The following is a 13,342-nucleotide window of genomic DNA, read 5'->3' on the forward strand; positions in this document are numbered from 1 at the left end:
GGGTTATTGTTTTGTTGCCTCAGAAGTGTTTCTTTCTTTGCTTCTCTGTGTATTTTGAGGCAATTTAGAGTGGTGTTTATGGTAGTTTGGGCAGTTTTGTCTTATTTCCTAAAACTTCCATTAAGATAAAGCTATCGTTAGATCATGGTTTTGAAGTGCCCAACATTGATACTTTCAGTTTCTGTTCTCAACCTATTAGTATGTTAAGGTGAAACAGTTGCAGTAATGACAAAGATATTTGTAAGAACAGAAGTAATGACCTACATCTGTCTGGTTGTGACTATGGGAGGACAATAGATAACCCTCTACTGCTGGCAAGAAAAAGCATTAAAAAAAAAAACTCCTAATTTTTTTATAATTGTCATCACTTTTCAAATATTACCACCACCTTTAACAAGACAAATTCTGTGTTTGTCCCATAGGTACTCCACTATGTGAGAGCTGTCAATGTCTCAATGCCAAATGGTGATGAGTTATACTTTGATAGGAACGGAGATGCCCTGCTTGCTTATGACATCTTTAATGTTCAGATATTCAACAATGACGATATTCGGCTCATAAATGTGGGCAGCTTTGACTCCCAACAAGGCGAAGAGGTCAATATCAACACAGACCTAATTTTATGGGCTGATAATTCTCAGGTGAGTAGGGAGCATGTTACTAAAGTCGAGTCTAGTGTATATATCTTTACCTATAAAATATTCACAACTCAGATGTGCAGTATGGACAACTTGTAGAAGTGCTATCAAACTATCAATCAATCAATCACTGCATTTGTAAAGCGCGCTACATATCCGCAAGGGTCTCAAGGCGCTGGGGAGGGGGGGTGCTACTGGTCGAAGAGACAGGCCTTGAGGAGTCTTCTGAAGGCCAGCAGGTCCTGGGTCTGTCGTAGGATGGTGGGGAGAGTGTTCCAGGTCTTGGCGGCGAGGTAGGAGAAGGATCTGCCACCGGCAGTGGTTTTTCAGATGCAGGGGACTGTGGCGAGGGCGAGGTTGGCTGAGCGGAGGCTTCGGGTGGGGGTGTGGAAGCTGAGTCGGTTGCTGAGGTAGGTGGGTCCGGTGTTGTGCAGTGCTTTGTGTGCATGGATCAGGAGCTTGATGGTGATCCTTTTGTTGACGGGGAGCCAGTGCAGGCCTCTCAGGTGGAGTGTGATGTGGCTGCGGCGGGGGACATCGAGGATGAGTCGGGCCGAGGCGTTCTGGATGCATTCGAGTCATCTCAGGAGCTTGTTTGTAGTTCCTGAGTAGAGGGCGTTCCCGTAGTTGAGTCTGTTGGTGATGAGGGCATGGGTAAAGTTTTTTCTCGTGTCGAGGGGGATCCATTTGAAGATCCTGCGGAGCATACGGAGGGTGTTGAAGCAGGACGCGGAGACGGCGTTGACTTGCCTGGTCATGGAGAGAGTGGAGTCAAGAATGACCCCCAGGTTGCTTGCGTGGTCTGTGGGTTCCGGGGCTGTGCCTAGTGATGTGGGCCACCAAGAGTCGTCCCAGGCTGATGGGGTGGATCCGAGAATGAGGACCTCCGTCTTGTCTGAGTTCAGCTTCAGTCTGCTGTCCTTCATCCAGTCTTCTATGGCCTTCATTGCTCGGTGGAGGTTAGCTTTGGCGGTGTGGGGATCTTCGGTGAGGGATATGATCTGCTGGGTGTCGTCGGCGTAGGAGATGATGTTGAGGTTGTGTTGTCGTGCGACGTGAGTGAGGGGGTCAATTTAGATATTGAACAGTGTCGGGCTGAAGGAGGATCCCTGTGGGACGCCGCAGATGATCTTGGTGGTTTTGGAGCAGAAGGGTGGGAGGCGGACCCTCTGGGCTCTGCCGGAGAGGAAGGATGTGGTCCAGGCGAGGGCCTTCTCTTGGATACCATCGTCATGGAGGCGCGCTGATAGGGTGCGGTGGCAGACCGTGTCAAAGGCTGCTGATAGGTCCAGGAGGATGAGGGCGGCTGTTTCTGATTTGTCCATCAGGGTCCGGATGTCGTCAGTGGCGGCGATGAGAGAGGTCTCAGTGCTGTGGTTACTGCGAAAACCGGATTGGGAAGGGTCCAGGATGTTGTTAACTTCGAGGTAGCGGGTCAGCTGTTTGTTGACAATCTTCTCGGTCACTTTTGCCGGGAAAGGGAGCAGGGAGATGGGCCGGAAGTTCTTGAGGTCCTTGGGGTCCACCTTGGGCTTCTTCAGAAGGGCGTTGATCTCGGCGTGCTTCCAGCTTTCTGGGAAGGTTGCTGTCTCGAAGGGCGCAATGGTTACGCTGGCTTTGTTGAAGACGTGGTGAGGGCAGGGGTCCGATGGGGATCCGGAGTGGATGGAGTTCATGGTTTTGATGGTGTCTTCGTCGCTGACGCTGGGCCAGACGGTCAGGCGACTGGTGCGAGTGGTAGTCGCAGGGGTGGTGGACTCGGTGGTGGGTGCGGGGGGGTCGGAGTTGAAGCTGTTGTGGATGTCGGTGATCTTGCGGTGGAAGAAGGTGACCAGGGAGTTGCACAGGTCTTGAGATGGTGGGATGTCGTTGGTGTTGGAGCTGGGGTTGGAAAGTTCTTTCACGATGCTGAAGAGCTCTTTGGTGCTGTGTGCGTTGTTGTCTAGGCAGTCCTTGAAGGCGGTCTTCTTCGCGGTCCTGATGAGTTGGTGGTGTCTGCGGGTGGCAATCTTGAGGGCTGTGTGGTTGTCTGGTGTTCGGTCGTGGAGCCATTTCTTCTCCAGCTTCCGACAGGTGTGCTTGGAGATCCGGAGGTCCTCGGTGAACCAGGCGGCTTTCTTGTTGGTGTGGTTGGTTGTAGGGGTCTTGAGAGGGGCGAGGGTGTTGGCGCAGTCGTTGATCCACTGTGTGAGGTTGGTCGCGGCGGTGTCTGGGTCGGTGGGTGGTCTCAGGGTGAGGGCGGTAGTCAGTTGGTCCTCGGTGACCTTGCCCCAGCAGCGGCGTGGTAGCTGTTGGGTGCGGTGGTGTGTGGTGGGTTTTCTGAAGGTGAAGTGGACGCATCTGTGGTCGGTCCAGTGTGGTTCGGTGGTGTGGTTGAAGGAGACGTAGGGGCTTGCGGAGAAGATGGGGTTGAGCGTGTGTCCAGCAGCATGAGTAGGTGTCGTTAAGAGCTGTTTGAGTCCGAGGTTGGCGAGGTTGTCGATCAGGGCGGTGGAGTTGGTGTTGTTGTTGTTCTCGAGGTGGAAGTTCAGGTCCCGAGGAGGATGTAGTCCGTGGAAGCGAGGGCGTGGGTGCTGATGAGGTCGGCGACGGTGTCACTGAACTGTGGGTGGGGTCCGAGAGGTCCGTAGATGAGAGTTCCTCTGAGGGTGGTGTTGGGGTCGGTGTGGATCTGGAAGTGCATGTGCTCGGCGGTGGTGAGGGTGTCATCGGTGTTCGTTGAGATTTTGATGGAGTCTTTGTGGATGATGGCGATTCCTCCTCCCACTCCCTTGGGATGTCAGAAAGCAATGCCCTTGTTCCTTTTCAGTAACAGGAAGACTAAATGAATTTTGTTGAGAATGTGGGACATCTGCAAAAAGTGGTAACTGCCCTGTCTGACCTATTTAGAGAGTTTATATAGATATAAAAAGAATATATAGAAGTTATAGTTATGGTTATCTGAAGTAACTATAACTCATGCCCTAAGGTAACTATAACTCACACCCCTGCCATGTACAGTTTTCTCGTCATAATATTGCCGTGATATCATCAATTATGTCATAGAACATGTTATCAGTGATGTAATATGTGGGGTAATTAGCAGTGCATGGTGAGGGTGCAAGTTTTAGTTACCTTAGGGCACGAGTTATAGTTACTTGAGATAAATGTAGCTGTAAAATTTCTTTGGTTTTGTGGGAATAAAATATGACCCTAACTATAACTATAACAACCCTGTAACCTTTGTTTTTTTATACTGAATTTCTATTTTTTAATTCTATTTTCTAACTATAATATCCTTGTAACCTTTGTTTTTTTATACTGAATTTCTATTTTTTTTATTCTATTTTCCAACTATAACATCCCTGTAACCTCTGTTTTTTTCAGTGAATTTCTATGTTTTTTTAAATGTTAAGTAAAATGTAATTACATTTAATTACTTGACATTAATCCAACCACAGCCACGCATGGTCTTTAGCCTGCCATGGCGCAGGGATGGGTGCTTATAGGGATCAGGCTCTGCACCCAACCCCGGCCACAGACCCTGCATGGCCATCCATTGGGTTGGATGATTATAGGGGCTTCACCTACAAGTACCCAACACTGTGCCATGCACGGCCTTTGGCTGTGTGTAGTGGGAGTTGGACTAGGCCTGGCCTATGGGCAAGCCCTAAGGCCAACACCTTATACGGCCACCATCCCTGCCTGATTTGGGCCTGAGGGCCTCATCTACCAGGGCCCTATTAATTATTAAAGGAGGGAGCGGGTCACATGGTTCCGTCCCTCCCTGGCTGATTTTGGCCCCAGGGATCTCAATCCTTGGGGCATTCCCAATTATTCTAAGGAAGAGGGGGCCACCCGGAGGGCCAATTTTGGTCTGGGGACAACATACCCTTGGGTCTAGCTAATTATTAGACTGGGAACGTGTGCCCCCAGGGTGGAATTTGGCCCCGGGGACCGCATTTCCCAGTGCCCTGCAATTGATTAAAAGGGGACGGGGCCAAGTCTCCCCCCTCCTTGGAATGATTTTAGCCCTAGGAACCCCATGACCCTTGTACCTGAGTGCCCTGGCCCCACCCAGGGCACCCAGTATGAATTGATGGAGGTTGAAGGGGGGTTTGAATGCCCCCGTGGTGCCAGCTTCCTGCGGGAGCCAGCATAGCTCCTCCATGCAGAGTGCTGCAAGAAATTCAGTTCCCTGTGTGCCAGATCAATCCTTTCATCGGTTTCCCTGCCTGCATGTGAGCCGGCAGGGAAACATATGAAAACTTAATTCCCAGTGAGCAGAAGCAGAGTTGCTCTTGCTTGGTGGGAGCCTTCACAGTTCCTGCCAAGTGAAAGCAAACTGCTATCTCCCAAGGATGGGCACTGCAGGAGATAACTGGAGCTGGCCTAGGGCCATTAATGACTTCAGGAGGCAGGCAGTATGGTCCCTCTCCTTTAATTTGCTCAGACCAGCCCCAGGGAGGTGGTGGTCCCTGGTGCTGTGTATGGCCCGCAAAGGATACACCCCTCCCAATTTTAATTATATGAAAAGCCTGGGGAGGTGGTGGTCTCTGGGGCCCAGGGGTCTATGTGGCCCCCCTGCACACATTTAAATTTAGCCCAGTGGAGGTGGTGGTCCCTGGAGCTTGAAAGAGCCACACGAGGGGGGTTCACATGGCCCCCTCCATTTTAGTAATCAAGTCCAGGAGAGGTGGTGGCCCCCAGGGCTCAAAGAACCCAATGGAGGGAGGTCAGCGCAGACCCCTTCTAATATTTTACAAAAAGCCCCAGGGAGGTGGTGGTCCTCATAAGAGCATTGGGAGGGGGGCCCAATGCATGCCCCTCCTCTTGTTTTAAAAGCTGCATGCTTGCAGGACCTGGCCCACCCGGGAGTTAAGATGTGAACAAGCGCAGGAGACTGCACTTGTTTCTTTATTTTCTTTTCACTGGACTTGCACATCCACTGCAAATTTCAGCAATTTTTTTTAATGCTTTATTGCCTTGGTGGTGTGTTTGTGGGACCCCAATACCAGAGCTTGGGGGTTCAGGGTATTCCTACTCTGCGCTCCTTTCTTTTTTATGCTTTGTTTTGGGACCCAGCTGATTCCAAGTCCCAAAATGGCTGTCAACAGTTCCTGGTTGAAGTATTGGCAGCCAATTAGATCACAGAATGAGATCTCTGGGAACTAAGGAGACTCTGCATCCCTAGATTTACAATTTAAAAACTAAGGAACAAATTTACACCAAATCACAAAAAAGGTACATTCTGTACCAAGAGATACCTTTCTGCTAAGGGAAATTGCATGGGTGAAAAACCATTTTGGGACCCCCCCAGCTGGATGTATCACCCCAAAAGTCTCAACACAGCAGCTGAATTGTCTGTCCTACTGATTTTGAACATTTTTTGAAGGTTCGTCAAACAGCGTCAAAGGTACTAGCAAAATGAAAAAACACTTTTCATATGGAAACTAGGTCCTAACTATAGCTTCCTATATCAACCTTTCTGAATAGGTATTGCCTACTAGAGGCTGTTTGCATTGGAAGAACATTTTTTGTTTTGCCATAAACTCTGGCTCCGCTTGATGAACCTTCACAAAAATGTCAAAACGTATACATTAGTTGTGTCATCTGCTGTCTTGAAAGTTTTAGGGTGATCTGTCAAGCGTGGACTGAAAAACCGGGGATTGTCCCAAAATGCGTTTTCCCCATGCATTTTCCCATAGGGATTGTGAACACAACTCCAGCCTGAACCGCTGGACGGAATTGCATCAAATTTGGTAGAAAGCTAGCTTGTTTCAGAAAGTGCTTTTTGTGATTTAGTGTAAGTCCATTTAGTCGTTTTTGAGATATTAAAGTTTAAAAAATATAGATATCTAGTGACGTGGATCCTCAGCGGATCTAACTTTCCCCTGGATAATATCTGATTGACTGACAAGACTTCAGCAAGGAAGTGATGGCAGCCATTTTAGGACTCTGTTTCAGCCAAGTCCCACAAAAAGATAAAAAAAGAAAAGGGCCTAGGGTACGGACACCCTGAGCCCGTAGCCTTGTTGCAGGGGTTCCCAAGGGGCCTCAGCAGGGCTTAAAGGCATGTTTTAAAAAAAGAAAATCTCTGAAAAATCTGTGGCTGGATCTGCAGATTTTTCAGAGATTTTATTTTTTTAAAGCGCAGTCTCCTGCGCTTTTCCTTTTATGCCCCAGGTGGGCAAGGTCCTGGGGCCATTCGGGGGCTAAAAAAAGAAGGATGGGGTGCACGGGCCCCCCGCAGGTCTTATTGTAGCAAGTGGGCCTGCATGGCTCTGCATGGCAACCCACAGCCCCAGGGACACCACGTTCCGGGGTACATTATAGTAAATTCATGCAGGAGTGCCCTTGCTACAGCCCCAGGGGCCACCACCTCCCCGGGCTACTTAATATACTTAAGCAGGTGGGTCCGCTGGCCCCTCCCACAACCCCTGGAGCCACCACCTCCCTGGGGCGATTCATTCAAAATAAGCGGGTCCATGTGGCCCCCCACAACCCTGAGTACCCGCATCCCCAGGTACCACCACCTCCCTGGGGCTGAAATAAAATAAGATATGGGGTCCATCAGTGACCCTTGGCTCCAGGAACCACCACCTCCATGGGGCTGAATAGAAACAATGGGGGGGCCGTGCGGCCCTCATCATGGAGCCAATAATGGCCTTGGTGACTGCTACCCCCCAGGCCCAGCTCCTACTATGTCCCAGAGGGACATTGCTGTTTGCTTTGCCTTGGCATGAGCTTTGACAGCTTCCAGTGGGTGAGGGCTGTTGTTCTCATCTGCTGGAAGTGGAGGTGTCATCTCTTTCCCTGCCACAAAGATGGAGGCAGGGGAAGAGACCAAATGATTGCTCTTACACAGAGGGAGCTGCATGTTTAGCAGCTCCCTATGTGCAAGAGCAATGCCGCCCCTGCAGGACGCAGGGAGCCAGTTGGGACTGTGGTGACCTTAATGCTTGCCCTGCAGTTCCATTCCACAATGGGTGCCCTAGGAGACACCAAGGAGACATGGCTGGGCCCCAGGGGATGTGGTCCCTGGGGCCAAAACTGGCCCAGGGAGTGGTGCTGTGGGCCCCTCTTTCCCTGTGGAATGAAGGTTGGGCCCTGGGAGTGGAGTCCTGGGTCCCAAATCGGAGCAGGGAGGGTGGGCCCTCTCCCCTACTTGATGAAAGCCAGGCCCTGGGGGATGTGGTCCCTGGGGCCAAGATCTGCCCGGTGAGGAGAACTGCTCAGCCCTCCTTCTCTAATTGTTTTAACTCAGTGATTCCATATTGAAAAACAATCTGAAATCCTTTATGGAGATGAATGCATTGCTGATCTATTGGAGCACAACCTCTATGTGACAGTGACAAGTGGGTTCTTTTTTGTACTCTCATGATGGGAGCAGAGTTCATGGTTCTCCCTTTAAATTGGTATGACATTGCAAATGTGTAAATTACTTTGAAGCTGCTCCCGCTTTGCTCCGCACTGTCCACCTTAGTAGTATGCATATGTCTTTCTGTCCTTTTGCCAGGATGATGTACAGCTCACCAAAGGCATCTGCCAGTGCATTTCCTGCCTATTTTGATATCTTGTTCTTGATGCTGAGAAATATGAGGAAATCTCCACAAAACAAAGAAGCACTTACATCATATAGATAAGAGGAAGAACCCTGGTTTGGTGGAGATATATGTCTTGATAGTCTTGTTGACCTCTCTATTGGAGGATTCATGTAATCACAGAATTCTAGAGAAAGACGCACCTGGAACAATCATGTTGCCAAAACTCACACAAGATCACTGGTGTAATTTCCTTGTGCTCCATTACACAGCTGTAGTGTAGAATACATACTGGACATTTACCCACGGAGACAGAAATAACTCCACTTCTGTTGATATTTTGTGCAAAGCTGCGCACTCTTGTTAGATAAAAGGGCAGGTGAGGTTCATTTATGCCAAGTTACTCACACAGCTACTGACACCCACACAGACACTCACACCCACTCACAGATGCATTCAGACACTCATGCACCCACTCACAGACCCAATCAGAGACTCATGTACTCGCTCACATACCCACTCAGACACTGGTGCACCCACTCCCAGATCCACTTAGACACTCATGCACCCCCTCACAGATCCATTCTGGCTCATGGATGTACCCTCTCACAGACCCACTCAGAGACTCATGCACTCGCTCAGAGACCCATTCATAAACTCATGCACCCACTCATATACCCACTCAGACACACCAATACCCACTCACAGACCCATTCTGACCCTCACTCACCCATTCACTGACCCACTCAGACACACATGCATGCAATCATAGACTCACTCTGACAATCACGTACCAACTGAGAGACTCACTCAGACTGTCATGCATCCACTCTTAGACCTACCCAAAGAGTCATGCATCCACTCACACATTCACTCAGAGACTCTTGAACCCACTCAAAGACCCATGCACCCACTGACAAACCCACTGAGGCAGTCATGGACACACTCACAGACACTCTCAGAGACTTATAAATGTGGGATTGGGTGGTTATAGGGGGTTAGCCGCAGGGTCTGGCAGTGGTCAGGGCCCTGTCGAAAACCCCGCTGTGCACGGGCAAAGGCCATATGTGGCATGGATTTTGGTGGTTATTTGGGGTTGGTTGTAGAGCCTAGCCACAGGACAGGCCCTGCAGCCAACCCCTGTCATACAAAGCCTAAAGCTGTGCATGACACAGGGTTGGGTAGTTATAGTGGGTTGGCCGCAGGCTAGGCTCTGTGGCCAACCCCCTCTATGCACAACCAAAAGTTGTGCATGGCACAGGATTAGTTAGTTATAACGGGTTGGCGGGAAGGCCTGGATGCAGGCCAGGCCCTGCTGCCAACCCCCAACATGCACAGCCAAAGGCCGTGTGTAGTGATGGTTGGATTAATGTGTAGTAATTAAAATTACTTTACGTTAAAATCACCATATAGAATCACAGAAAAAAACAAAGGTTACAGCTATGTTATATTTAGGAAATAGAATGTTTAAAAACGTAGAAATTCACTTAAGGAAACCAAAGGTTACAGGGATGTTATAATTAGGATCTGAATTTACTCACACAAAACCATAGAAATTCAGCAGTTATAGTTGTGGTTAGCTCAAGTAACTATAACTCATGCCTATAGTGCATGGTGAGGGCACTATACCTTGCGCCCGCACCATCCACCGCTAATTACCCTACATATTATATCACTCATGACAACTTTAATAACCTCATTGATAATATCAATGTAACATTTTCAGTAAAATTATTGAGAATAAAACTGTGCATGGCAGGGGTGTGATTGACTGTTGAGGAGGAATTCACAAAGCCCTACAATCAGTCATGTGACCAGAGACAGTCGAAAGGTACCAAGGCCCATATTTATACTTTTTGACGCTAAACTGCGCTAACGCAGTTTAGCGTCAAAAAAATTTGCGCCGTCTAACGCCATTTGGATGCGCCATTCGGGCGTCAAATTTATACTTTGACGTACGGCGGCGCAACCAACAGGTGGGAGTCATTATTTCGTGACGCACACAGCGTCGGTCTGTCGGAAGGGAAACCAACGTAAAAGTGACGCAAATCACTGTGGGTCGATTTACGACAGCACAATCGTGAAAACGCCGTTTTTTTTCACGCTATTGCGTGACATTTGTGCGCGAAAACTGCACTTTCAGGAGAGGAGACCCAAAATGGATCCTAGATGCCCCAACAGACCCCAGGAGGATGAGAGCAGACCAGGAACCAGCCAGGAGGAAGCATACAGGAACCAGGACATGTTAAAGAAAAAAAGAAAGTGTCGCTTCAGTGCAGAGGAGCAGGAAATCCTGGTGAAAGAGGTGACGGAACACCAGCACCAACTTTTCATATCCTCAAAATTGCCACTCAGTAGGAGAGAGGCCATCTGGAAAGAAATTGTGGACAAGATAAACAGTGTGGCTGAAGAACGCCGGACAGTCACCGAGTGTAAGAAATGCTGGCATGACTGTAAACGTAGGACCAAAGAGAAAATGGCCAGGAACAGGAAGGCAGCAATGCAGACTGGAGGGGGGAGTCCAGCACAACAGGAGGCCCTGGACCACATGGAGGAGATGGTCGCAGCCGTCATCCCGGAGGAGATCGTCACAGGGATACAAGGACTGGACAGCGCAGACTACCACCACACTACGCACATGCAGGGTAAGTCGCATGGGGAATTACAATGCAATAATGGGGACTGTAAGCAGGGGGGGGATACCTACTACACAATGCATGTAACTTAGCACATATATGAAGTGGCATGGGGAAAGGGGCACGGCAGGGGGGAATGCCCAGTACTGACCATAGCCGGGGCACGACAAAATACTGCCACAACTACAGTCCCACAGGGACATCCTGTAATTACAACAAGAGAGCCAAGGGAAACCAGTGACAGGTGGGAAGGACACTACCCCGAATCCACATCCAGGCACTTGTTTTGCACAAACTATTCCCCATCAACTAGGTCCCTACCTGTAATGCAGTAGCAAATACAACAACTGCAACTTAACTGCCACCACAGTTGACAATAACACCTCTCATCTCTGGGCAGCTATAGTACCAAATGGCAGGAACCCCACCCTGGAACATACATACCTAAATTAGGGGGTGAGGATGACATCTGCAACTACTCCTAGAAATAAGACAAAGGTACCAGTACACTTAAATGCCGAATGTCCATAACTGACACATACATAAGCCTAAGTAAACAGCAATAGGAGCCACACAGCACTAACGACACACACATGCTGCATACGTCAGGGTCCCTCACGTGCCTGCCTAACAATGCTACATCACAAATGTCATACTGCTCAGACAACAACATTGACGAGGGGACACAGGCAACTGGTCAATGAAACACATCTGCACAGTCTAACCAAAAAATAGGACATTCATACGATAAACAGGCCAATCCAGTAAGACACACATGAGACCCCATCAGATACAAACATCAACAATGTTTACATCCATACCACATCCTAACATTGACATACATAGGTAATGCCACCTAACATGTACAGATCATGCAATGTGAATAAAAAGTGTATGGTGCAGGGCCTGAGAGGCAAGTGTGCTGGCAGGGCAGTCACAACACCCACAGTCAGTCAAAGTGTAGCGTGGCAAGTGAAACGTATACTTTGCGCAATAGCCTCAGGCTGGAGGCCTTTGTGCATCTTACCCTGAATGTACTTATACTCATTTGCTCACTTCTAAGTGCCTCAGAGCACTTTGCACTAAATGAATCTCATTACCCTTCCTATCAGTTAATGTAGCAAATAGTCAGTCCTAAGGTGTTGGCAATTAGTCAAATCACACTGTTTAGCCTACTTCTGCACTGGAGTTTGCCAGAACATATTCACTCTGTGCCCCAGTCAAGGATACCGTCTGGTACGTTGATGATAGATGTGGTAGGAGTTAAGGTTTGCCATTCCTGCGTAGGGAAACTTTGTCATCACAATGACATATGTCTTTTAAATTCACTTCCTCGTCCCAAGACACGCATGGGGGAGTTTACAAACAGAAAATCACAACTAGATGCTGCCTGCCTTGCTGCTGATGCACAACCAGATCCCAGCCCATTCCTCTGATATGAAGGATGATGTCTCCCCTGTGATTCAGACAGCCAAGCTCCAAACTTAACATGCTGTGCTATACATAGAACAAGCAGAGGGAGAGTAGAAACTGTTAGGCACCATGATAGCTGTGTACTAATGTATTACTCTCCTGCGGACTATTTCTGTTCTAACTGTGTGTATTGTTTTGGTTATTAGGGCTCACACCTAAATTCCTACAAGTCAGTTGTACAATGAAACTTCATATCAAACAAATACTGTCTGTGTCATTTGTGTATGGGAACATACCGGAAAAGATAGAAATGTGTAGGACCTGAGTGACCACCACTTCCCTGAGAAGTTCCAAAGATGTCATGGGCTTGGACTTCTAAACATTCCTCTGTTGTGGGAGACCAGAGGCACTGCTAGTCTGTCTGAGCTAAATGGAATATCTGGGTGACAGAGTTATTTACAAGTGGGTCAAACTTAGTCCCCCACACCATTAGCTATCCTGCTGCCTAGAAAGCCAAGAATCACATATAGGATAATGAGAGCCCACCCAAACAAATGTCCCTCCATAACAATAGTGAAACACTGAGGGAGGAGTAGGACAAAAAAATGCATATTCCTAAATAATTACAAATCAACACCTAGAGATGACCTGGCAGGCATGTATGATAGCTCCATATCATACATGTGACACACAGGTGGGCCATAGGCCTGCAACAATGCCCTATGACGGACAGCAGATACCAAGACAAAAACAGAGTACAAAGTTAAGGCATCCAAAGGCTTGTATCTTAGTGCAAAATGATCTCAACACAGACACACTAATTGTACCCTGTTTCTTTGCAGAGGAACACGGATCTCCTGCCGATATGCCTGTCCATGAGTTCCCTGATGACATGGATGACGAGACCATCAACCTCACACAAGAGACCATTGACATGGTCCTCGAAAGCCTCCAAACCCCCCCTTCAGTAACAAGGAGGAGCCAAGAAGAAGCAGCCACCACAGTAGAACCACCCGCCACCCCAATTGTAAGACCTGCCAGCTCCAACACAGCTGAGGACTCTGACGACACTGGCACCAGCTTCGAAAGAACAGTCGTTGGGGTCCAGCGGGAGCTGGCCAAGGAGGTGCGG

The 13,342-nt window shown here is 48.7% G+C and overlaps 1 protein-coding gene across 1 annotated transcript in view; it reads left to right on the forward strand.

Moving 5' to 3' along the window:
• The window catches only part of LOC138249019 (extracellular calcium-sensing receptor-like), a 161,683-nt gene that overhangs the window by 106,524 nt on the left and 41,817 nt on the right, over nt 1-13,342 (forward strand). Inside the window, exon 4 of the mRNA XM_069203077.1 lies at nt 423-641. Coding sequence (XP_069059178.1) covers nt 423-641 — 219 coding nt within the window. The remainder of the gene's footprint in view (nt 1-422; nt 642-13,342) is intronic.

This window comes from Pleurodeles waltl, chromosome 8, assembly GCF_031143425.1.
Source record: "Pleurodeles waltl isolate 20211129_DDA chromosome 8, aPleWal1.hap1.20221129, whole genome shotgun sequence".
NCBI lineage: Eukaryota > Metazoa > Chordata > Amphibia > Caudata > Salamandridae > Pleurodeles > Pleurodeles waltl.